General features: G+C 39.7%; 1 protein-coding gene across 3 annotated transcripts in view; it reads left to right on the top strand.

The window, feature by feature from the left end:
- Ubtd2 (ubiquitin domain containing 2) overlaps positions 1–26,807 on the top strand; it is a 49,869-nt gene extending 23,062 nt beyond the window's left edge. For all 3 annotated transcript variants that reach the window (XM_051180989.1, XM_051180990.1, XM_051180991.1), the window contains exons 2-3: positions 15,253–15,489; positions 26,228–26,807. In XM_051180989.1, coding sequence (XP_051036946.1) covers positions 15,253–15,489; positions 26,228–26,625 — 635 coding nt within the window. In that variant the 3' untranslated portion in view covers positions 26,626–26,807. The remainder of the gene's footprint in view (positions 1–15,252; positions 15,490–26,227) is intronic.

Below are 26,807 nucleotides of genomic sequence, written 5' to 3'. Positions count from 1 at the left end.
TACCTCCACCACCTTTCTGAGAGTGGTTTTGGGTCTACTGAGGAAATATTGTGACATTTAAAAAGTTATCTTACCTGCAGTAACTGATGAAGTATAAAAACCTGTGTATTAGATCTTGATCCTACTAAGGTCAGGGTTAGAAGGGACTGAGTCTAAATGAGGATAGGTAGTACTATATCATCCAAGCAGAAAACATCACAGAGGGAGGGTAGATGGAGGGGAAATAGTGGTATTGTTAGAATTTACAGATCTTAAAGATAAAACTATGGAGTGTTATAATTAAAAGCTCAAAGTGGAGGGAATTGGGCAGGGTCGGGTAGAGAGAAAATGAAGTAGAAATGAAAGGGAAAGGACAGGTTGTGGAGAGCAAGAATAATAGAATACACATTAGCATGGGCACAGAAACAAAATACTCATAAAATACTTATAAAATTTAAAATGAGCCAAAACCACCTAGAGACATTTATGCAGGGTTGCAGGTTTTAAACATTTCAGGAGGTGAAATAGTAGTAGGTAAAAGCGTATCAAAGCATTGGCCACTGTGGGATGGATCTTTAATCTTTCTTCTCCCTCCCTGTTATGCTCCATGCAGGGAACTGCTGATAGAGGAAGTACAATTTGCAGTCCCAGTTCATGCTCAAACTCTTTTTGTGGATTTCCAGTGTCCCAGTGGAGTTCAAGTACCTTCTGGGTTGAGTTTGCGGGGTCACCAGTAGGTGTCAGCCCTTCCTTGCGGTTTCCCCAGCCCTCAACATGGCCTTTTTTTTTTTTTTTTTTTTTTTTTTTTTTTAAGGGGGGCAGGGTAATTTCCCACCCTCTCATTATTCAATATGTGCTAGATAGTCACACTTCTCTTGCCTAGGATCTAAGTCTTAAGGTGCTGATGCAGATACACCAGTGGTACCTTCTGGGCTGGACATGTTCATCTTGTTACGGATATCTGTTGGCATCTGTCTCCACACAGTTAAAGATCAGGCCAGTTCACATCTGCTAATTGGGTGGTTCTGGGACACCAGAAATCAGTAAGCCTTCCTTTCTTTTCCTCTCATTTAATGAAAGGCTCTGGGTTACTATTGTGCTACAACCTTATACTTTCTTTGAGCCTTAATACCAGTCAGATATAGGAGCTTACAACTTTGACTTTTGCTGAGTGTCTGCACAGTCCTGGGTGTGCACTGTGTTTGGCATTTTAGAATCCCACACAGAGTTAGGTTTACTGGATAGTTAATTTGCTTTTGTTGTGGTTATGTTTTGTTTTTATTGTTTGAAGACAGTCTGGTTGTGCAAGTCCAAGCAAGCCTCAAACTCAATGCCATCCTGCCTCACATAGTTGAATGCAGGGATTACAGATGTGCACCACCATACCATGCCAAGGAACGGGCTTCTTATTTGACCTAAATGGTTCACTGTCTTCAGCAGGTGCAGTGTTAAACAACTTACATTTTTATTTCCGAACCTAAGACTTCACACGTGTGAGGCAAATGTTCTGTCACTGAGTTGTACTTTTAGCTTCTGCTTATTTTTGACAAATGTCTCGAGAAAAAAAGCTGCTCACATAGGAGAGATCTCAGGAAAGACATGGAAGAAGCTTCATGGATGGCATTTTCCAAAGAACTTCCAGATAGGTTAAATAATGCCAATTCTGCAAGTAGGGCCTAGAGAGGAGTCATGTCTTGTGGTTCACACCTGTTACCACAGCCTTGACGGCAATGAGTGAGAAGAGGCAGATAAGGGCATGAGACAAGTGCCACTACGCCCATTGGCCCAGCTGTTCTGATAAGAAAGAAGTAATGTAGTGATGCAAGCCTCTGGCTGATCTGCTAGTACTGAAGTTTATTTTGAGAGTCTTGCCAGTGTCGTCATTGCATTTATGAGGCAGGGGATTTCTGGAAGGCTTTTTATTTTTTTCCTGATACCATGTAATTATGCTCTCTAAGGAGATTAGATACTGATTTATTTTTGTTTTATGGTAACTAGTGTTTGTCTGCATGTATGTTATCCATACATGTATGTGATCCAGTGCCCATGGAGAACAGAAGAGGGTGTCAGATCCTCTGGAACTGGAGTTACAGGCAACTCAGCAGTTGTAAGCTGCCGAAGTAATGGCCAAACTGGAGTCCTTCTCAAGACCAGTCAGTGCTCTTGACTGCCTAACTACCCCTGTAGTCTCTAGGTGATGATTTAAAACACCTTGAATGATGATGCTTCAAAACACCTTGTATATGTGCTTACATCGTTAACTACTTACTATGCTTTGCACTCATTTGTGGAGTCGTACATTTGTTATTTTCCTTCAGTTTAGTGTTTGTAGTGGTGTAGATTTATGGTAGTACGTCCTCTCAGCTTCTGTATGTCTGGCAAGGTTTTTATTTTCTCTTTGAATCAGTGTTTGGGAGGTATTATCTATAGTTAAAACATTTGCTTTGTGTTGTTGCTATAATGCTAGCCTTGGAAATTGAATTGGGAAGGTTTCTTGCTTGTTTTCTGAAAGCAACTGTGAGGGCTTGGCATAATTTTTTTCTTACAAAGAGATAAAGTCTACATAGAATCAGGTATAATTGTATATCTGTATGCCTATAAATATTTATTTATTTGTTTATTTTATTTTAAGTGTACGAGTGCTCTGTCTGCATGCATGCCAGAGACAGCTTCCGATCCCACTATAGATGATTATGAGCCACCATGTGGTTGCTGGGAATTGAACTAAGGTTTTCTGGAAGAGCAGCCAGTGCTCTTAATCACTGAGCCATCTCTCCAGCCCATTGTTACCAATGTCTAACAATTCTGTTTTGGCTGTAGAACATATATGTTAGTTTCTGACTCAGAGAGGGATCTGTGTTGGTGAGTCTGTACCCATGTGATAAGAACTTAGGTTCTGTGGGGCATGGTGGTACACATAATCGCAGCACTTGGGAAGTAGAGATAATAGAAGGATCTGGAATTCAAGGGTATCCTCTTCTGCACAGTGAATTTGAAGCCAGCATGGGTTGCATGAGACCCTGCCTGTCTCAACAAACAAAACTCCCAAGACCCATGACCAAAAAGAACTCTTGTTTTGTAGTTGTGTGGACTACTCCATCATGTTGGTTGCTAATGTCCCTATGTTACTTTACTGGTTGAAAATGGTAAGGTCTTTAAGTGTTACTGTGGAATGATCTACTTCTGCTTAAGGTCTGCTGGCTTTTCCATGCGAGCTGGTGTATTTATGACTGCTTGTGTTCTTGATGAATAGACTCAACATTTATCTTGCTTAGCATGTACTTCAGGTATTAATATAGTCACTTACACTCTTTTTTCTCTAGTGCTCGCATTCTGTCCTTTTACCTTTAGCCTTTGTGTCAGTATATTTACAGAAGATTCTTATAGACATTGTGCAATATCACAATTTATTTCATTCTTACTGGTTTCTTTAAGCTATAAACATGTCTTTCATTGATTCTTCTCTCCTCCCCATTTTTAAAAAAGAAATCTACAGTTAATTATTATTTATTGTATGTGTGTGCCACCATGGTGCACTTGTGGAGGTCAAAGGACTTCTTGCGTGTTGATAGGCAAGGTCTGAGCATAAAATTCTACAAGTCTTAGGAGCAGTAAGCTTACCTTGTCTGCACAGTACCAAATTCTCTTATAGTGGGCCTAGATGCTGCACCTGTGGCCTTCTGTAAATCGTGGATAAACTGAGGCATTTCCCTCTGAACAGGTCTGCTCCAGACAGTGTCTTGAGGAATTTATTGATGTCAGTGTGGCCATCCTTGTTGGAATTGATGTTTTAGACAAGGTCACAGATGCAGTGATAAGTAATGCCAGTATTCACATGAGAGCTGAGTGTCTCCCAATACTCCCAAAATTCATCCAATGAATCCAATGAATCGTCATCCTGGATGATTGCTGTCTTTAATTAAAAAAAATAATTCAGATTAATTGGTTCTTATAGTATATCATCCCCCAGCTTGATTGTATATTCTCCTGAATCAGTGGTTCTGTAGCTGAGTCCTCCAGCCAGGACTGTGTTGTTGTGTGTTTGCTGAGCTGTTCACTAGCTGTGACTTTAACATCCACTGTGGCCGTTTCAGGGGCAGTAGACTCCACAGTGGCTGCCTGCTCAAACATGGTATGATCAAATTAGTTTTCTCCTCTTAAATACCAAAGAGGTCTGAGGAATGAACAGATAACTTCCCTTGGAGCTCTCAGCTAATTACTCCTCCTAGCTAATCCTTTGCTAAAGTGTGGAGATTGCCTTGCTGGTTTGATGATAGTTCATGATTTGTGATGACCCCAGTTTGGTGTAGGCTCTTCTATTACTGACAACAGTAACCCGAGGCAGACAAGATGGCTAATACCTTGTGGTTGTGGCAGAATGCATAGATTGGTTCTGGGTTCGCAACTTGTATTGACTAGCAACTCTTCTATCACCTCAGGCCTAAAGCAACAACCTTCTCCAATAGTGTTGACCTGGATGATTTCTATAGCCACAAGTTCACTCCACAGGTTGTCTACACCTGCCTGCACCCCTCAGGTAGGAGTGTTCCAGTAGCTCTCTGCCATCAGTGTCTGTTTTTGAGGCCAGGGCAAAGGCTTCCTGTCACTAAGAAACTGGCTTACTGTTGACAGTGCACTGGAAAGTCACATCTGCCAGGACAGCACCTTTCGTCAAAGGAGTACTGTAGGGGATACTGAAGGCTGCTAGCTTTCTGGACTTGTCATGAGTCAGATGAAAAGGCAAAAGGAACAGAGTGGTGGGGAAGAGAACCAGGAGAGTATCCACATAGGTTGTCAGGTGGACACATCTCCTCACCTGTTTTTCCATCTCATTTTACGCCTCCTAGTACAGACAGTGTTATGCTGGTCTAGTTTACCAAAAGCATCAGGTCAGTCCTAGCAGATACCCCTTCAGGAAACAGGACTTTCTTACTAGCCAGAGGAAACCAACAAAGGCCATCTTGAAGAGTTCTTTCGTTTTCTTTATACTCGTCTGATATTTATGCATCTCTCCCCGTAGGCCATCATAGTGTCATTAAGATGGAACTCAAAAAAAGAACCCCCAAGACTTCTTTTGTTTGTTTGTTTGTTTGTTTGCTTGTTGGTTTTGTATTTTTTGGTTTTTCCAAGACTGTTTCTCTGAGTAGCTCTGGCTGTCCTGGAATTTGGTCAGTAGACCAGGCTAACCTCAAACTCAAAGATGAACCTCCCAAGATTTCTGTCTAAGCATTGCTTTGAACTGTGAAGTCACTGTTGAATACATATGACTGCTCTGACAACTGGAGACCATTCTTACAGAATACAAAATTAAGTAATCTAGCTGACCATGTAGATATTCAAACACTGATCTCTATGCTTAACAGGTCAACACATAGCTGGCGCTGCACCAACTGGTCTCATAGCAAATATTTGAAGTTGTAGCAATCATGGAGCTGTGATTTCAGCCTGCAGTTTTCACCCTGGCATTAACTGGTCAAGAAGGAATGGGATGGGGCATTGTAGCCCTGCATAATTGTCCTCTAAGGGTTCTTTCAACTGCACTTCTTCATTCAATTAAGTCCTCCTCTGCTTTCTAGGGGTGATCTTCAGTCTTAGGTACTATGTTTTTCATGTCCAGATTGTTTGTTTATTAAAACGGGGTCTCACTATGTAACCCTGGCTGGCCCCAAACTTGGAGATTTGCCTTCTTCTGCCTCCAGAATGATAAGATTTAAGGCATGCACCACCACATCTGGCTTCATTTCTAGGACTTACATTTGTTTATTGATCGGTTGTTTCTCTTCTAAGAACTTGTTTTGTGCTAGGCATGTGCCTGTATTCCTAGTATTTATGAGGTTGATGCAGGAGGATGGTGAGTTCAAGATAGTCTTACCTATGTAGTGAGACCTGTCTCAAAAACCAAAAAAAAAAAAAAAAAAAAAAAAGGAAAAAGGGTGGGCTTTTTATTTCAGCTTGTCTTTAATCTCATGAAACATGATTGTAACTTTTTGAGTCTTTGACCATTTCAACATCTGGATCATCTCAGAACTTTCCATTTGTTTATCATCTTTTCTCTTGAAAATTGGTCACATATTTCTTTTGTATTGAGTAATACTGGATTGTTTCCTGGACATCTTGAACATTTGAGAATCTAGGTCTTTATTAAATTTCCTGAAGAATATTATTTTGCCCTGATTCGTTTCATAGTTTTATCTCTCAGCCTGGTTTCTTTCAGACTGGGTTCTTTCTTTTAGTGGTGCTGATGTTGATTTGCTTTTCAAAGCCTTTGTTAGGCTTAATGATGATACATCCTGGTGACTGCTAGTTTGTTTAAACAGAGCCATTGCTGTGCTGCTTTATGGCCAGTGCACAAGCAGGTCATAGGTGAGTCATGAGATTTGTCTTAGCTCACACACAGAATTTTAAGTTATTCTCCAGCTGTTTGTACTGTGGAGTACTGTTGTCTATCTGGCCATCCATTCATTTCCCCTTTCCCAAAGGCCATTGTTCTCTACCTTTTAACTGGAAAGAGATTCCTCTCAGCTGTTTTCCAGCATTACCCCATACTTCCATGTTGCCTTTTAAGATAACATGACAAAAGAAGGTACAAAAAGGATAGAGAAGAAATAACCTTACTTTCTTCATGTTTTATTACTTTTTCTCCCTGGTTGCTTTGTTTCAAAACCAGGTTTTCTCACTTAAGATTTTGGTAACCATCCCTCCACTCTCCCCTGTGGGTGTTGTATGTGTACTTGCCTGAGCCAGGGTGCAGTCTGTATGAGGCCAGAGGTTGACTTCAGAATGTTTTCCTTAGGCACTTCATCTTATTTTAAGATAAGGTCTCTGGTTGGGAATGTGGTTCATTTGGAAGAACACGTTTCAAGCATTCACAAAGCCCTGGGTTTAATTACCAGAACTACCTAAACCAGGCATAGTGATGAACACTTGTAATTCCAGCATTTGGGAGATACAGAGGGAAAAATCAGAAGTTTAAAGATGTCTGACTACATATCAAGTTAGAGGCTAGCCTGGGCTACATGAGACCCTGACTTGAAAATAGAAAAGATGGACTCTCTCACTGAATCTGGGGTTTTCTGTTACTGCCAAGCTGGCTTCCAGTGAGCCCCTGGATTCTGCCTGTCTTAGCCCTCCAAAAATTAGGATTTACAGAGGCATGCCCCAGACTCTTAGCGTGGGTGCTAGGGATCCAAATTTAGGTCTCACTCTTGCTATAAGCCATCTTGTCAGCCCCTCCTTTCTGTTTCTGAGGATTCCTTTTCCAACTATCATATCAGAAGCCAAATTCCTTCATAGTTTAGTACATATCACTGCATTTCCATACTAAAGCTGCCATAGGTTTTTTTCTAAGAGAAAAAAATGCTTACAAAGTGGAATAATAACTAGTTCAGTAGGGTGCATCTTTAGGTTTGGCTCCTGTCTGCCACTATCATCAACTTTTCAAAACCCTCAGTTAATTGTGTTTTGTATTTTGTCCCATATTTCTGTTACAGTCAGTGAGAATGATGGACATCAGTGCTCTTACATTTTGGCTTATACCAGATGTCCAAGGATATTTTAACCTAAGAACTGGGAGGAAGAAAAAGTAATTTTGCAGTTTACTAAGTGAAATTAAACACCCTTTGAAGTATTGTTACTGAGTTATTTAGTCTTTGTTCTAAATAGCTCCATCGCATAGAGAGTGTTTCCAACAGTCCCCTTCTGTTGCTGGTCTCTTACTGTTGGGCCTATTAGTTTTATTGCTCGTTGAACAAGAGAATATGTAGAAGATAATACATGGACCTAAAAACCATAAATAGAAATTTGAAACTTCATAGAGGCTAAGCTGCCTGGCCCATTGAAAGTTGAGCTGTTGTATCCATGTCGTGTCGTGCCCCCCCCCCCCGTTTGACTTTTTAGTATGAATGCTAAGTGCAGTGACTTTTGTAAATCCTCTGAGTTCTGATCCCTTTTTGCCAAACAGTTGTGTCTTCATTCTCTCTCCCTACGTATTATTGCTTGCAGTCAGAGGAGACCAAGCTGCTCCTTCAGCACTGGGCTTAGAAGCTGCTTTAGCTCACAGATATGTCAAGTCACCTCAGCTAAAGAACCAGTTCACTACTCCCACAGATCACTGAAGTGGGAACACAGTTCAGCTCTGGTGTTTGCCACTTTATAACGAGGATCACCTTTGTTCCAGTCTAGTAACAGAGTCTTTGTTTTTATGTGAGCTGTCACTACAATGGCTTTACTTTCCATGTTTCTGACACCATCCTTTTATGACTAGTCATGTGTCCTCTAGAACATAGAGAATTTCAAATTTTCCTTTCTTTTACATTTTTATCACATGTATCACATGTGTACACTTTACACAGTTCATACATGGAGATCAGATGACAAGTTCCAGAAGTCAGTCCTGTCATTCTACTATATATGGGTCTCAGGTTCTCGAGCTCAAATTATCAGGTTTAGGATAAATTGCCTTTTCCTGCTGAGCCATCTCATTAGCCCCTCTTCTTTAGAATACTCCGCAGAATTGCCTTTAGCAGTCTCCTCTCAGGAACACTGCTTTTTTCTAGCGTGCACATATCTGAAAAATCTTTGTTATAGTTTAGAACTTGAATGTCCTCTTAAAGGCTTAAACTCCAGGATGATGTTTGAGGAGGTTCTAGGACCTGGTGTCAGGCTTTAGGTCTTTCAGGACTTTGAAGGCAACAGTGAGACTCTGGCAGTCTCCTTATTCTCCTTGCCTCTTTGCTCAGGATGTGAGGATCAGTTAGAGTTAGTATCAGCCTTGTGTTTCCACCAGTGTGGGTCTGATCACAGGCACAAAAATTCTGGGCTGAAACCTTCAAAGCTATGAGCTCAAATACACACTTCCTCATTATATGTTGACTTTCTTAGGCATTTTGTTACAGTAGCAATGCTGGCTCACCATCTCCAGTTTCTTCTGCTTAAGCAGCTACTTCTACATTTTTAGGTATTCATTACAATGCCCTGCTTCTTGGTGGCAGTATCTTTTAGTCAGGTCAGGTCACTATAACACAATACTGTAAGCTAGGTGACTTCCAAAATTTATTTCTCACAATTCTGAAAGTTGGAATCTCTAATATTGAAGTGGTGACTGACTTGATGGTTAGTAAGGTTCCTCTTGGTGCCCATATAACTGCCTTCTATCTGTCCTCTCATGGTAATGTTATCTATTTCTCCTAATCCCTTCTGGGAGGGTCCTTCCCTCATGAACTCATTACCTTCCAAAAGCTCTTCCTCCAGATACTATGCTTTGGTATTGTGGCTTGACATAGGAATTTAGGTATACAAGCAACAATGAAACCCTAACCTGATCATATAAACATAACAGGATCAGAGCTAAGTGCCGCACACATTACATTCATGTCTTACTCTCTACAGGTTTTTTGTTTCCACAGTTTTGTGTTTGTGTGTGAAATATCAGTGTCACTGAGATGCAACAGCCTGATTTAGCTTTCTGTGATCTGTATCTCAAAGTAGGTACTTCCATAAGGCTGCTACTCTTTTATAATACAGTTCCTCATGTTGGGGTGACCCCCCCAGCCATAAAACTATTTGATTGCTACTTCATGACTGTAGTTTTGCTAGTTATGACTTGTAGTATGAATATCTGATATGCAAACTACCTGATGTGAGGACCACTGTGGAGGTCATGGCCCAAAGGTTGAGAACCACTGCTCTAAGAAGCTGTGTCTCCTTTAAGTTGGGGTTTGTCACTTCAGACATTCAAAGAGATATAAAGTATTTTTGAGCATCTTTAGGTCATAAGCTTATATTGACATTTCCAGTTCAGAGTTAATAAGGTTGTCTATTTTTATGGCTTTTTTTTTTTTTTTTTAATCTTTTTTTTTTTTAACCTGAAAAGCTTCTGAAACTGGCTTTGCTGGGCTATAGTAGGACTGAATAAGAAATGTTGTTACATGCTGTCAAGGTCCCTCCCCTCTTAGAGACCTATGGTCTTGTAGGTTCTTTCCTGCTAGCTCCAGAAAGGTTGTAAAAATCTGCTGTCAAGAGTTCTGCCCTGTCCTTAGCTCTGAATCGACAAGAAGTTTTTCCTTCTGTTTTTATGCTTTTGGTGCTCTAGTCAGTAGCAGTTAGGAGCAATTTTCTGGCCTGGTTCTCACTGCTTTAAATACTTGAAAATTGCTTTGAGACAGTAATTTGTCTTTTGATGGTGATCTCTTTAGTCGTCCCCACCCCCAGGTGCTGTATTGGGGAAGCTGATGCTTTCTAGATTTCTTGTGTCTGTTACAGCTGATATTATCTTTTTCTTCTTCTTCTTCTTCTTCTTCTTCTTCTTCTTCTTCTTCTTTCTTTTTCTTTTCTTTTCTTTTCTTTTTTTTTTTTTTTTTTTTTGGTGTTTTGGGGACAGGGTTGGTTTCTTTGTGTAACAGCCCTACCTATCCTGGAACTCTATTTGTAGGTCAGGCTGGCCTCAAACTCAAAGATATACACCTACCTCTGCCACCTGTTTGCTAGAATTAAAGGAGTGCGCCACCACTACTCAGCCTGTATCTTGATATTTATATCTTGCCTTTGTATTGTGACCTTTCCTTTCCTTATTTGATGAGTCCCAAATATTAAGTCAGGGATTTTGAAAGAAGGACCAAACGGAAGAAAAAGAATTACAATCATAAGTCACATCTGAAGATCTGTGTCCTCTAGTCTCTGTCTCTGTCTCTCCTCTCTAGTGGGTATAGGTAGGTAAGTATGTTTACATGGAGGCCACCCTCAGATGTCATTCCTCATGCCTGGGCTTGCCAATTAGGGCAGCTTGACTGGCTGGTAAGCCCTTGTCTGTCTCTACCTCTCCAGCACTAGAATTACAAGCATATTATGTCACTCACAGCTTTTTATGTGGCTTCTCCATTGAACTCAGGTCCTCATGTTTGCATAGCAAGGACTTTACCAACTGAGCTGTCTTCCCAAAGATCATTGTTTCTTATAAACAGAATGTCTAAATGAATTTGTGGTAAAATGTGTTTCATTGTATAGTAAATGTATTTAAAGTCCTGTGCTGCTTAGTTCCATCTGAAAAGGAAGCCTTTAACTTTTTAGTATTAAATCTGTTACAGATTGAGAAAACAGTGTTTAACATTTACAAGGAATAGGGCTGGAGAACTAGTGCAGCAGTTAAGAACACTTGATGCTCTTGGAGAGGACCCAGGTTCTGTCCCTATCTGTCTAAGCCGTTTTCATGTTTTAATGAGATGATGGCTTGAATTAATTTGCTAAAATAGCTTATTTTTCTCCAGTTTATTTAACTAAAGATATATTGAACAGTATCTCTGATTTAGGTTATCATGAAGCTTTTTTTTTTTTTTTTTTTTTAACTTGTTTTGGTATTCTTGATCCTAGCATGAGATTTTTAAGGTTAGATAGTGCAGTGGAAATTCTATACTAAGGGTGGAGATATGGCTGTGTGGCTAAGGGCACTGGCTCTTCAGCCAGAGGACCTGAATTTAATTCCCAGCACCTACATGGAAGCTCACAGTTGCCTATATCTTCAGTTTTAGGGGCTCCAATCCTCTCTTCTAGTCTCCGTAGACACTATGTGATGTGCATACATGCACACAAAACACTCGCACATGTAAAAATAAATTTTAAATCTATGACTTTCTGCTCAGTGGTGGTGGTGCATGCCTTTAATCCCAGCGCTGAGGAGACAGAGGCAAGGGGATCTTTGTCCATTCAAGGCCAGCCTGATCTACAGAGCAGGTTCCAGGACAGCCAGGACTGTTACACAGAGAAACTCTGTCTCTAACCCCCCCCTCCAAAAAAAAAAAAAAAAAAAAAAAAAAACTACGACTTTCCAAGTAGTAATGTTAGCCACAGAGATTTGGTCATTTTAATAGTAGATGTTGTATACTCAGATGATACATACTATGTATGTTTAAGGATCAGAGACCTAGACAGAAGTAAGATGAGCCTATTTCATGTGTTCAGGGTGAATACTTATTTTTGTTTTGTTTACTTCAGAGGAATTATCATGGAACTTTTGACAGGGTATAGTTTAAAACACATTCAGACTAATAGTTACCTTAACAGATGTGCCGTGTGTATGTTTGTGTGTGTGTGTTTTGTTGCTTTTGTCAATGTAGTGACTGTTTTTGCGCTTCGTACAAATATGAGCAGCAAAAATAAAGCTACCTCACATAGGTAAGAAAAGTAATATATGTAAAGGCTGTTTTTATTTTTCTATTGGCTTTCCGAGTTTGAGAGCCTTTTGTTTTGTTTTATTTTGATTTTTTTGAGACAGGGTTTCTCAATGTCATCCTGGCTGTCCTGGAACTTGCTCCATAGACTAGAGTGGCCACATCTGCCTCTTCTTCCCAAGTGCTGGGATTAAAGGTGTGGACAACCACATCCCATGCCTGGATAGAGCTTCCTTTTTGGAATGGGGTCTTGCTTAGGCTAAACTCAGATTTGCCATCCTCCTACCTCATCCTCCTGGGTAACTGGAATTGTATGTGGGTGCCACAATACCCAGTTGGAGATCCTTTTTTGAGTTGTTCATATTAGATAGTGAGATTGTAGAGGTTTTGTTGATTAACTCACAATGACAAGAAACTCAACCAAGTTACATGTTTAGAATATTTAAAATATACGGAGTCTAGAACTGCTCGGGTCAACCTGATGCATTATTCAAGTAGATGGCACAGAATCTGCTTCCTTGTTACTATGCCCTGCTTTTCACTTCCTGCTCAATGACTGAGTTTTGAGCATAAATTTCCTGCTCGTCTAGAAGATAACGTAGCTGAAAATGAAATCTACCTTTGCATTTCCCCTTGGTAAAACCTTATTGGTTTAGCTTTACTTGTCAGCATTATTTGGAATATGTAATGGAAAGCCATTACTACAAATTGAATTGTTCACATTTGAATCAAACCTCATAGACACAGGTATAGTGTTACTCTCAGTTGGCAGTACCTAGCTGTTGATTACCTAAAGAGGCTTCTGTTTCCAGCTATGCTACTAAATGGGTGTGTTCTCTGCTCTGTTATACCCATTCTTTTAGAACTTGTCTGCTTTACATTTCACTTGGACAATATAGAGAGCCAAAACATCATCAAATGTCAGTACTGAAGGTTTTATGTGAAAGACTAAAGAGACCTAAGATGTTTGGCCTTGAGATCAATGGTCAGACCTAGTAAAAAAGAATTTATTTTAATTCAGATGTCAAACCAAGTGTACTTTACCATACTAATTAGCTCTATCATGCAGGAATGTAGCCTAGGAAAGGGAGAGATTTCCCAGGGGTTAAGAGTCATTTTATTTTGTATTATGCATAGCCCAGGCCAGTAAGGGGACCATTAACATCATGCATTCTCTAGAACCATTTTAGATTCTTTTAAATTGAAGTTGTATGGAACAGTGAATTTTGATTCATGCCTTCTCTGCTTCCCACCTGCACTGTCATTTATTACCCATCTACTCTTTCCTAACATTCTTTATCTTTTCATCATAGTTTAATTTCCTTTTTATTTCTGTCTATTAAGCTTTCTTCTGCCTGGCACTATGTAACCTACAGACAGACCCATAGGTGAGAGGGCAGTATAGGTCAGTATGACCCATAGAAAATAATCAGTGATCTTGTAGGCTGTGAAAGTGTCTGGATACAGAGGTGCCTGAGACTTGTGAAACATTCTCTAAGGAAATGTATGCCAAAGGGTGTGGACTCTTGCTTGCCCTTTTCCTCTTTCAGGGTTGGCCTAGAATATGGCATTGCTGCTCTTTTTTTTTTTCTTTGTGCTTGAGAGCTTATCCATTGACCCAGTATAGCCTGTTAAAAGATTTCATCTCTTTGCACCATTTCTTTCCAAAACTAGCTCTTGCTTGTGCTTGAGTTTCAGAGAAAGGCACCCTGAAGGGAGCCGTCAGTCTTTCTGGGTTGGGTGGTCAGATGTGCCTTCCTTGGACACTGAAAAATCGCTTTTTGCCTTTTTGGATTTGCTCAGTTCTAACTTCCTGGCTTCATATGTCCAAAGATCCTGAGATTCAAGCTACTTCACACTATTTACTTTCCCTTGTGCCTCTGCTGCAGCATCTGCCACTCATACTCTGCTGCTTCTTGGCTTCTGGTACGTGTATGCGCATATTTTAATGAACAAAGTGGACTTTTACTCAGAAAATTCCCATATTTTTCTGGAGTTGTTCATAGACCTATTGTAAACACCTCTTAACCAGAATGGTACATTTGTTACAGTTACATTTTGTTGTTGTTTAAGTTTTTTTTTTTTTTTTTTTTTTTTTTTTTTTTTTTTGAGACTGAGATCTCTCTTTGTAGTCCTGACTATCCTGAAACTCCCAGGCTGGCCTTAAACAGAGATTTACATGTGTCTGCCTCCCAAGTGCTGAGATTAAAGGCATGTACCACCACTCTCTCAAGTTTGCAGTTATAATCCTGCTTATAGGTGTGGATAGGTGTATGTCAATATGCTTGTGGATATGCATGTTTATGGGGTGGTAGTGCACATGTGTGCTTGTGGAAGCCAAAGGTCAGCCTCTGGAGCCATCCATCTTGTTTTTCTGGGCTAAGTATCTATCTGATCACCAAGTAGGCTAGCCAGTAAACCCCAAGGATTTACTTGTCTCTTCCCAGATCTGGGATTACAAACATGTACCTACATCAACTGAGCTATGTCCCCAACCTACAGTTTAACTGTTTGTATGTCTGTATGTGTGCATGTGAAGGCAGAGGTCACTGTCAGTGCCTTACTTAGTTAATCTTCACTTGATATTTTTGATAAGGGATCTCATATGGAGTGAACTGCTTTGTCTAGAATGGCTGGCCAAGTGAGCTCCAGGAATCTGCCTGTCTCTGTCTTCTTGAACCACAGGTTGTTTACTGACTAAACCCACCTCCTTAGCTCCCTGTAATTATTTTAATCATCCTTTGGAAATATACTGAATGGAAAAGAGCTATTGACTTAATGAAAATTATGCAGTATGGGACGGTGGCTCATGCCTGTAACCCTAGCACTTGGGAGATTGAAGCAGGAAGATTGCTATGAGTTGGAAGTTATCCAGGGTTATAGTGTACAACCTGTCTCCAGAAATTTTAAAAAAAAAAAAAAAAAAGGCAGGAAAAATTTGCATCTAGCTACCTTCATTTGCTCTAGATTTTTTGATTGGTTAATAGAATTTCAACCAGAAATCGGCAGATAGGCAGACATCTAGCTGTAATTGTTGTGAAAGAATCCAAAACGGGAATATAGCCACTATTTTTTTTTTATGAATATTGATATCAGCCTTTTCTCTTTATAGTTGCTCTAGGTCGTAACCAGCCTTTGAAAAAGGAGAAACCAAAATGGAAAAGTGATTATCCCATGACAGATGGACAACTGCGCAGCAAGAGGGATGAATTTTGGGACACTGCACCAGCTTTTGAAGGCCGGAAAGAGATCTGGGATGCCTTGAAGGCTGCTGCCCATGCCTTTGAAAGCAATGATCATGAACTGGCACAGGCAATCATTGACGGTGCAAACATAACACTACCACACGGTAGGTTTGGCATCCTGATGACAAAGAAGAAGCACAGTCACTTTGTCTTCAGTATGGGAACCACCTAAGGGGAAGCTTCTGTTTTCTTCTACACAGTATTCTAATTCTTTTTATTATAGTAAAAAATAGCTCTTTTTCTTCTTCCTATTATATCTTTCAGCTGGTGGTAGTTTGTGTCTTCATTCATTTTTATGTTTCTTAATCTCAGAAAAGAGAATATTTGACAACTATTTTTTAGTTTCTGTGTGACTTAGTTTTCTGTAGAAATAAGTCCTCTTGTCTGTACCGTGCGCATCCCTGCCCAGCAGTAGTTGTTGCTGTTTCCTTTACTTTCCTGCCAGAACTGGGGAGTCTCAATTTAGATTTTATAAAGTGCAGAGGCTTCATGGATGTTCCTTTGTCATCATGCTTCCACATCATTTACTGTGAGCAGACCTAAACTTTGAAGTTCATTTTTTTAAGTTATTATTTAGGTGGGAGGGGAGACCACAGGACAGATATCTCAGTGGTTGCTGTTCTTGCAGAGGAACTGTGTTCTGTCCCCAACCATTTGGTGGCTCACAAGTGTCTGTAACTCTAGCTCCAGGGAAATCTGATGCCTTCTGGCTTCTGCAGGCACTGCATGTATGTTGTGCATATGCATACATTCATACATGATTACATATGTTTAGGCAAATGCTGGTACATATAAAAATAAAATAAAAATCTCTTTTAAAACATGTATTTTTATTTTCTGTGTATGGGTATTTTTGTCACATGGGTGCTGGGAAACCAAGCCCATGTCCTCTGGAAGACCAGCAACAGCTCTTAACTACTAAGCCACCTTTTCTGCCCCAACTTCAAAATTTTTAAGGGTAGTTTTCCATGATGGTAGCCATGGGTCTTATAAGACCCATGCTTTAGAAATGGGTCTTTCTTGCTTTAGTGTATATGTATTTAGGGATACTAGACTTGTGCACATACCCTTGTATGGTGCTGAGGTTTAGGTATTAGTTTCATATCTGTACTCTTTGTTCTTTTGCTTTATGTATTGTTGTTTTTCTCTTTAGCTTTACTAACTTAGTATCTTTCTAGGTTGTGTCCTCTGACCTATGTAAGGGATAACCACCTACATTTGCTGTTCTCTGTTCATTATTATGCCACTGTTCTCTTCCCTGATGCCTTTTTTACTTGTGTCCATTTGTAAAGGAGCAATGCTTTAGTAATTTAATCATCTGCAGAGTATCCTTTGACTTCTTGTCTAATGCAGAATGTTTTACTTATGGACCTTGCCAACTTTCCAGGCCCTATTATACTCTAATTAGCTGTGCTTCTAAGAATCATTCTTGTTTTATGACTATCTGTTATTTATTATGAGCACTTATTAGCATGAGCTTTTATCACTAACATTTATTGAACATCCACTTTTCCCACACATGTAAAATTGTGGGAAGTATATTTGAAGTATCTGAATAGAGTGCTATTTCAACATGCCTACTTAGTGCCAGTTTTCATGGCTAGTGCTTAAATTCTTTACTTCTTCCTTATGGTTGTAGATTAGGAGGTGGTGGTGTAGTCTTCCATCTGTTCCTTCAGCTACCCCATAATTGTGACAAAGAATAAAGGTTCATTCTGCTTTCACATACTTGTGTTACCTATTTCTAATGCTCACATCCCTCATTTCCCAAGCAGAATCTGTTATGTAGGCCTGCAAGTGTCTGTAAGGAGGGTCATGTTTATATCTAGAACTCCCAGAACTTTGACTTCCTCATTTTATATTTAACATAGTTACCTATAGTGAATTATGTTCTCCAAATTTTGGCTTCATTTAAAAGCTCATGGAGGCAGGGATCAATGAGATGTCTTAGCAGGTGAAGGTGTTTACCATCAAGCCTGATGACATGTGAGTTCAACACAGTGGGAGGAAAGAGAACCAACTCCCAGGTTGTCTTCTGACATCCATATGTGTGTTGTGACATGCACACACACAATAAATGTCATAAACGCAATGTATCTGTGTCCTATACAGACATGGTCTGTGCATATCCTATTGAGTATAGATTCCAATCTCTAAAGATTTAAATCTCATTTCTGCTTATCTACCTGAACTGTCAAGAAAAACAATGTTGCAATGCTAGGTGTGGTGGTGCACACCTTTAATCCCAGCATTCAGGAGGCAGAGGCAGGTAGATCTCTGAGTTTGAGGCCAGCCTGGTCTACAGAGTGAGTTCCAGGACAGTCAGGGCTTCATAGAGAAACCCTGACTCGAAAAACCAAAGGAAAGAAAGATACATTCCGCATAAGCATGGAAGAACCACACTGATGTCTGAGCATTCTTCTCTCTAATGAATTGTAACTTCTTGTAGGTAATAATGTTTTGTCATTGGCATCTGAGTGTTAACTTGTTTTTCTCTGAAGCTTATCAGTGGTATTTCTTGGTGAGCCTATCAATTATGCTGTCATATAATCCTAATTTGCCATCAGTTATAATTCAGCTACTTAATTGGATGTTTTTAGATCTGCTCAGTGGTAGGTTTTGACTGTGCTTCTTCTTTAGTAATTAAAGCTGTGTGACTTTAAACAAATCACTTCTGAGACCTTTAGTTCTCTTTGTCATATGTGGTGAACTGTGGTAACCATCTGTCTGGTTGGTTGTCGCATTGATTCAGTATGATACTTGAGTCATTTACCATAATGCCTGGTCTTCCAAAGGCACTTAATAAACATTGAGGCTGGTAAGTTTAATTTTTTCACACTGGACTCTGGCACTGACAGGTAAATTCCCTGCACCAGCCTTGACTCACAGATTCTGACTTAGCATATCTACTGAGGCCTGTTTGCTTTAGAGGACTCTTGCTTTTGGCCACACTTCTTCTTATAATCTCCTAGTCTTATAAGAACCTTTTCTTTATAGTTTTTATAGCATTTAAAAAAGTCAATTTCCTTAAATTCTTTTTCTCATGGTTTGCTATTCTGCCATTATATAAAAGTTCTATTAAAAAAAAATGTGGTTTTTGTTTTGTTTTTTTTGGGGGGGGGTTTAAGAAAAGATAGTTGTAAGACAGGTGGATGGGTGGGTGTGTGAACTTGGAACAAAAATCAGTAGCAGTCCCCATGGGAAAATTGAAACAAGGAGAGTTTATATCTTTACATGTATAAATCATGGAACTGAGATTTGAACTAAGAGTAACAAAAGCATCTTTGATTCATACTTAGTACAAAGTTTCAGATCTGTAAATTTGTTAAAGCCCTTACACAAGTCCTTTTCATGGATATTTTTACAATATTACACAAGTTGATAGTTTTGGTACTTTGCCTGTCACCTAAAATGCTTTAAAACAATAGACTTTTATTTATGCTAAAGAGAAACAGTACATTTTCTTAACACACAAATGGACAGGGAATCATATGTATAGGCCTTTCTGTTTCTCTTAGGTATCTCTGAAGGCCATTAAAAACAGGCCAGGATGCTAACCATAGTGGCACACATTTTTAATCCCAGCACTCAGGAGGCATAAGCAGGTGAATCTCTGTGCAAGTTCAGCCTGGTCTACATAATGAGATCCAGACCAGCCAATGCTGCATAGAGAGACCCTGTCTCATAAAGAAAGGCAGGCCATGGGGTTCAGTGGTTAACAGCACTGAGTGTTCTTCCAGAGGACTCTGGTTCAATTTCTAAGTACCTACATGGTGTCTCATAATGTTTGTAATTTCAGATTGGTGGATCCCACCCTCTTTTGACCTCTGTGGAGACTGTACACAAATAATACACCAGTATATGTGTAGACAAAACACCAATACACATAAAATAAAAATGAATAATTTTTAAGCCAATCCAGAGGGACCAAGGAGATGTCTCAGTGAGGCAAGCCTTATGGCCTGAGTGTGATCCCTGGAACCCATGTAAAAGCCAGATATAGTGGCACACATTTAGCCTGGAGTATACTTTGGAACAGCAGGAACAAGAGAACCTGCCTTCAAACTAGGTAGAAGGCAGGAACTGACTTATGAAAGTTGTCCACTGGCCCAGACACACAATGTTTTGTTGGTTTGTTTTGTTTTGTTTTGTTTTGTTTTAATTAAAAATAGGACAAAAAAAAAAAAAACTTGAAGAATAGACATGATACATGTCTGTACTCCTGGCACTTGGGAGGATGAAGCAAGAGGATTTGAACCTACCTAGAAAAAAAAAATCCAGGAAATTTGGTTGCTTTAAAGGTTCTAAAGAATGGATGCATAATTATGATATAGTTATTTTTTTCACAGGTGATTTTTGCTTGGCTGTTGTAGTGTTTAGAAATGAAACAGGACCTTAATTAGGAGCCTGGTGCGTGATTAATCACAAATGTTAATCACTCTTCTTTCTGTCCTCAAGGAGACAAAGATGGTTTATAGTTACAAAATGTGAATGTGTCTGCTCATGCTCCTCTGCTGCTGTCATCCTTTTCCCTGAGTTAGAGTGATAAAGTGTGAAAATAGCTGTGTGGGAGGTTGTTCCTGAGCCAGGAGGCTTGTCTCTGAAGAAAACCTCCCTCCCATGTTGCTCTGGGGGGGTGGGGGTGGGGGAAGCAGGGTTTCTCACATCCCAAGGCGCAGCTCAACTACCACTTCTCTAAGGCCTGCTGGGCTGAAGGTGGACACTAGACACAAGTGCTTTATCCTGCTCCTCTGCCCCGTTAAGGAAGTGAAACCCTGGGCTAAAGAGTGTCCTCTGCAGCAACTCAGCTGTGTTAGTGTTTAACAATGTAAACAATCACATGACTCCAACTCCACCAGTAGGTGTTTAGCTAAAAACCACTTTTACCTCTGTTGGCTAGGAAAGATGCTAAGCCTGGTTCCTCTAGTTGCCACAGTCCTGCTGGCTGAGTCAGTGGGTGATACCTTCTACACCCAGACTCCCCGGATTCCCAGCAGTGTGTTTCCGGAAAGAAAACCTGTAGTTTGTGATTCAGGTTTGTAGACCAGCCTGTGGAGTATGAGGCAGGAGGCTGAAACTTTATAAAACTGATCCATTTATTACACTGTTGTTTGTGAAATACTCTCTTGGTGTATAATTTTGAACTTTAAAAACCTGTGGAAGAGAACCAACATTATTGAGCATTACCAGCATTTTCCATGGACTTTTAATGTGTATTAGGCAATTTCACATATGTTTGTTATTTAATCCCTACAGAAACCTTATAAAAGTAGATATTATAATCTTTGTGGAGATAATTGGCATGTCTCAAATTAGGCTGTGCATCCAGACTTGGGGGTGAGCAAAGACCCTGTCCCTCATCAGATTTCGCTACTTTTTCAGTCCTTTGTACCCCTCAGGCTGCTGTGTGTGATATCTGAGCCTCTCTGCTTCTTTTCTTTACATGAATTGTCTGATTTCTGGTGTTCTCATCTTTTTTAGCTATATCCATTTCATGTCATTGTTGATGCCTTTTCCAAAAGCTTTCTTTGACATAGGAAGTCATGGTTGTTGAAAAGTAGAATCCAGTCTCCTGAGCCCATTAGAACAGAGAAATTAATAGTGAGAATATGGATAAAACCCTTGGTGACACAAAAAAAAAAAAAAAAGCTGTTGGAGTTCTAAAATGTCTCCCTCTTGTTTCTTTAGGGTAGAATAGTGTTTCATGTTATGTTATGGGTGTGATCTAAATATTTACATTTTCAAATACCAAGAACTTAAACGGGAATATAAAGTGTACACTTTGATTCACTGTCATGTAAATACTACGAAACCATCACCATGATCAAGATACTTTATTATCTGGGGGATTGTGTGGGCAGGGGATTATGTATGGGTATGCGAAAGGGTGTCACCATGCATGTGGAAGTCAAAGGACTTTGAGGAGTTACTTATTTCCTTCAGCTTTGGGACCCAGTTACCAGGCTAGCATGTGCTCTATGTGCCTAGAGCTATCTTGCTCACTCACAGACACCGGTTTTTAACTTTTGAGTGTAGCTATGCAAGTCTCAGGTAATGAAAGTCTTAACATTGAGCTGCACTCTTAACAGAAGTGAAAGCATAAAGGCACCCATCCAGGCCTTTACAAGGTTGTTTATCAGCCTCAAGAACTGCTTAAAACAGTAATGTGTTAAGACTTAATGACTTGTAATAAAGCTGCTTTTATTATTTGGCAACCAGGTCAGTTCATCTTTACAAATTTCTGGAAGGCTGTTTGTTTGTTTCTTTGTTTTGGTCTTTTTGAGACAGTCTCATGTAATCCAGGCAGGCCTTGAATTTGTAAAGGGCTGGCCAGCTTCCATTCCTGACTCCACTTCTCAAGGGCTAGGATTACAGGGGTAAACCACCACACCTAGCTGGAATGAAATACGTTGAAGCCTAATTGAAAGCAGCCAGAGAAAACAGTTGACAAAGGAAAATAGAACACCCGAACTAATCTAGATAAAATATAAATAAAAACATTCTCAGAAAATTGTGTAAGAGATCACAACAAAAGTGATTACTTGGCAGCTCTCTGCCTACTAGGGAGAGCCATCAGGGCTTCCTGGCTTGGTGAGATGATGCCTGCCCTAGCAGGTATTTATCCTGATGGTATTTGTATCTGTCAGGTCCTACAGTGGGTTTGTAAGAGGGAAAAGAAAAGTCTGCAACAGTTATTAGATAGTAATTCAAGTGAAACTGACTAGAACTTTGGAAATAGTAAGTAATTGCTAAGTGAGCTGAGCTTCAATGCCAGAGGGTAGTGATTAAAACCTTCTGTAAGTTTCTAATGTAGCCAGGCTAAGTGTGATTTTTTTTTTCCAAGGCGTTAAATCTCCACAACTGTCAGCTTTTGGAAAAGTGCCATCCTCTTGTGCATAAAACACACTGCCTTCTGTGAGAACGTGTGTGTGGTGTATGTGTCTGTGTAAGAGAGAGAGAGAGAGAGAATGTACGTGTGTATGTGTCTGTGTAAGAGAGAGAGAGAATGTACGTGTGTGTGTGTGTGTGTGTGTGTGTGTGTGTGTGTGTGTGTGTGTGTGTGCATGCACACCTAAGCATGTATATAGGTGGAGATTCAAGGTATGTCTATGTTAAATGCCTACCAGTGGTCTCTTCTAGTTTCCTGGATTCTACAAGTGCTCCAAGTCAAACACACAGCTAAGGTTGACAGTAGGGTCCACACAGGAGGGAGAACATGTAACATTTATCTTTCTGAGTGTGGGCCTAATGTTTTTCAGTTACATAAATTTACTTACACATTTCATGATTTTATCTTTGAAGCTTTATAGGTACCACATTTTTGTTATTCATTTATCAACTGTTGAACATCTAGGCTGATTCCGTGTCCCAGCTCTTGGAAATAGAGCAATGATGAAAATGGATGGGCATGTATATCTCTGAATAGGCAATGGTCTGTCTAGCTGGGTCTGTTTCTAGTTTTCAGAGGAACTAAACTGATTTACATAGTCAACCCAGCATTTTACATGGTTCTGAGGATCAAAACTCAGGTGCTTGTGCTTGGGAAGCAGGTACTTCACCAACTGAGCCATCTCCCCAGACCCACACTGGGTTTTTTTTTTTTTTTTAACTAAACTTTTCTATCTTCCATCGCTCCATTTTTCATACTTGCCTTCTAGTTTTTGTAGGACAGACAGTGAGAGTACTGAGTCTGTTTTGTCAGTGTGTTTGCAGCCTTAAAGCACTTAAGCTTCTCTGAGTGAACACACTTCCTTTGGAGAGTTGTGGGGCTGCAGCTATCACTGCTTTGGGATGCCGTTGACTCGCTGGTAAATAGTCATGTTATTAGGCTGTGTTTCTTATTTGTTATGCCTTTCATTTTCCTCTCAGTTCATTATTTAGTTATTTCTTCCATTTAACCATCTCATTAATATAATTGTAAGTTGTGTGTTCTTTATGTTACAAGTTTATTTCTTTAGGAATCTTATTACTAATTATGTCATTGTTATTTATTAGCTGTAACCATAAGCAAAAAAGTATTCATTATCAATTTTCCCATCTCTAAAATATGTACAGTAGACTTACTTTCTGCTATAGTTGTGAAGATTAAGTGTGTTCGTGTGTGTGTGTGTCTTGTGTGGGGGGGTTACATATATAATGTACTTAGGACTAGGACTGGTACACATTTTGAAGTGTTTGCTTTTGTGTTTAGTGTATAGATTGAATTTGTCTGCCAATCTAAGCCCTGAGCAAATGACAGTATGATTGAACATGTTTATGTGAAAGGGGGCAATTCAGGGTGCCATTCAGGCATCTGCTAATTGCTGAGAGAAGAATTAGGGGAATTAGAACTTCCCCTAGGGAGGTTCCCTCAATTGGTTATCTAATAGAATGTGATTAGCCCTGAAATCCATACATAAAACAGTAAAGGGACTCAGTAGGTTGAATTTTTATGTTTTTGCATTTACATGTGTATATATAACAGTAATTTAAAAAAAAGGGGGAATAATTTGAGGGGTGTGTGGAAGGAGTGGGAAAGAGAAAATGAGAGCTAGGGTCAGATATCTTGAAATTTTTCTTAGAATTTGTATCTTTATTCTCTTGATACTGTCTTAGCCAAGCTTAAATTTTTAAATTCTGATGATTGTACATTTGGTGACATAACTCACAGGTCATTGCCAAGGCAACAGTGTTTAGATTTTCTTTGTGTTTTATATTTAAGTCTGTGTACACTTTTTCTGGTGGTGATAGAGTGAACACATGTGTGCCATGGCATGCATAAGGGATTACAGGACAACTTGCAGGGTTATTTTTCTCTTTCCACCAGGGATTGAACTCAGGCTATCAGGCTTGGTGGCAAGCCTGAGTCATCTTGTCCATCTGTGGTATATTTTGAGTTAATTTTTGTGACAAGGGTAAGTTCTGTGTTGAGATTAATTTTCTGATGGCTCATTAACCCAGCACCCTTTGTTGAAAAGCCTATCTTTTCTGTTCTCTGTTCATTTTGTTTCTTTTACACCAAACACAGTGGTGTTTATGTGAGCCTTATTTCTGGACTTTCAGCTGTTTCATTCATCATGTTTATGTTTCAGCATTTGTTTTTTAGGTTTTTGAGATAGCCTGGACTGTAAACATATAGGCTAGCCTTAAATTATGACAGTCTTCTTGTTTTACCCTTCCAAATGCTGGGATTACAGTACAAGCTACCCTGCCCAACTCTTACAGTAACCATCTTCATTACTATAAGGTTACCATAACCTGTCTGGGTAGTGGTGGCACATGCCTAATCCCAGTACTTGGAAGGCAGATCTCTGTGAGTTCGGGGCCAGCTTGGTCTACTGAGCTGAGCAAGTTCCAGGACAGGCTCCAAAGCTACAGAGAAACCCTGTCAGAGAGAGAGGGGGAGGGGATGGGGGAGGGGAGGGGAGAGAGGAGATTGCCATAAACCAGTCCTTCCTTTACCTCATGCACAATTGTCTATTATCTACAAAAAAAAAAAAAAAAAAAAAAAAAAAAATCACTGGGATTTTGATTGGAGTTGAATTAAAATTGTAGATTAAGGAGGAACTAACTGACATTCCAACAATATCTTCTCAATGCCTAGACTGTCCCAGTTTAGTTCTTCTTTGGTTTAACATTTTGTCAGTTTCTTGTAGGCCTTCCACATTGGTTAAGTTTAGATCTACATGCCCTGCCCTGGGTGTGCTAATATATGTGGTTTTTTAATTTCAGATATCACGTGTTGGCTGCCACATATGGAATAGTTGGTTTTTATGTGTTAACCTTAATGTGAATGCTCATTGGATCATTTTCTTTATTCTTCAGCTTTACTGCATAGATAGTTGTATTAGTTACAAGACAAAACACTTCCATTCTTTCATTCCCAATCTGTAGATATTTACTCCGTGCACTGGCAATAGTAAGAGGTGCCCTCCTGCCTGTTTCCTAATCTTAATGGGAAACTCCAAATTTGTTACCTTTAAATTTAGTGTTTTAGGGCTCTTTTTTTTTTTAATTTTATTTTTTACTATTCTTTATGAAGCTAAGGAATCATCCCCCTACTAGTATTAATGAGAGTTTTTATCAGGAAGAAGTACTAGGCTTTGCCAAATGGTTTTTCCTCATCTGATATGATTATATGATATTTTGCCTATCCTAATGGTATAAATTAGTTAATATCTGAAAATTGAACCAGTTTTGGATTCCTAGAATAAATTCTGCCTTGGAGTGATATATAATTGTGGTATATAATTCTTTTTTCTAAAGTGTTATATTTGATTACCTACCTAATTATTTTCTTCAGCATTAAGATGTTTGCTTTATAGAATGCATTAGTTTTGTAAAAATAGAAGGTTGTTATTTCTTAAATGTTCAGCAGAATTTGCCATTGAATCCATCTGAAGTTGGTGCTTTCTGTTCTAAAGGGTTATTAGTTATTGATTCAGTTTTTACAGATAAGGCCTATTAGAATTTTCTCTGTTCTTAAGCTTCTGTACATAGTGTTTCAGACAATTGGTGTGTTTCATCTAGTGGATGAAATTATAGGCATAGTACTCTTATTATGTTTTAATGTCAATACAAGTGCAGCTACCAGTGATGCAGTCCCTCAGATATGGTTTCTTTTGCTCCCACTGCTAGAAGCACAGGGAGTTTTCCTCTAATGTTTGCCCTGAGGAAGTGGAAATCCGAAATGATAAACCCCACCTCTGACTGGGTCCTCTTAGAGTTTCCTTTCCACTTAACCTACTCCGAATCTCTCGTATACAATTTGAGATATGAGAGCTATCTTGGATGTGAGGCTGTTGATGCACTGTGAATAAGAGCTTACTGGTTGACACTGTTCCTATCACCCCTTCTCTGCAGGTGCACTGACAGAGTGCTATGATGAGCTGGGGAACCGGTACCAGCTGCCAGTCTATTGCTTGGCACCACCAATCAACATGATAGAGGAAAAGAGTGACATTGAAACTCTGGATATCCCTGAGCCACCTCCCAATTCTGGACACGAATCTCAGCTCCGTCTGCGCCTCTCCACAGGCAAAGACCTCAAGCTTGTGGTGCGCAGTACAGATACGGTGTTCCACATGAAGAGGCGCTTACACGCCACCGAGGGGGTAGAGCCGAGCAGCCAGCGCTGGTTCTTCTCTGGCAGGCCTCTCACTGATAAAATGAAGCTGGAGGAGCTGAAGATCCCAAGGGACTATGTGGTGCAGGTTATCGTGAGCCAGCCTGTGCAAAACCCAACCCCCGTGGAGAACTGAGCTGGGCTTGCCTGCTTCCCAGATCCTCAGCTCCTTTTTATTATCATTTCCTACTCTATGGCGTGAAATTTATTTTCACTGCTCTGAATTCCCTATGAATGGATTTAGTTCTGAGGAATTACCAGTGAAAAATTCCATCTGTGATGGAGACCAACAAAAATAATAAAACACACAGAGCCAGA

This window comes from Phodopus roborovskii, unplaced genomic scaffold, assembly GCF_943737965.1.
Source record: "Phodopus roborovskii unplaced genomic scaffold, PHOROB, whole genome shotgun sequence".
NCBI lineage: Eukaryota > Metazoa > Chordata > Mammalia > Rodentia > Cricetidae > Phodopus > Phodopus roborovskii.
This window is presented reverse-complemented; position numbering and strand designations above follow the sequence as displayed.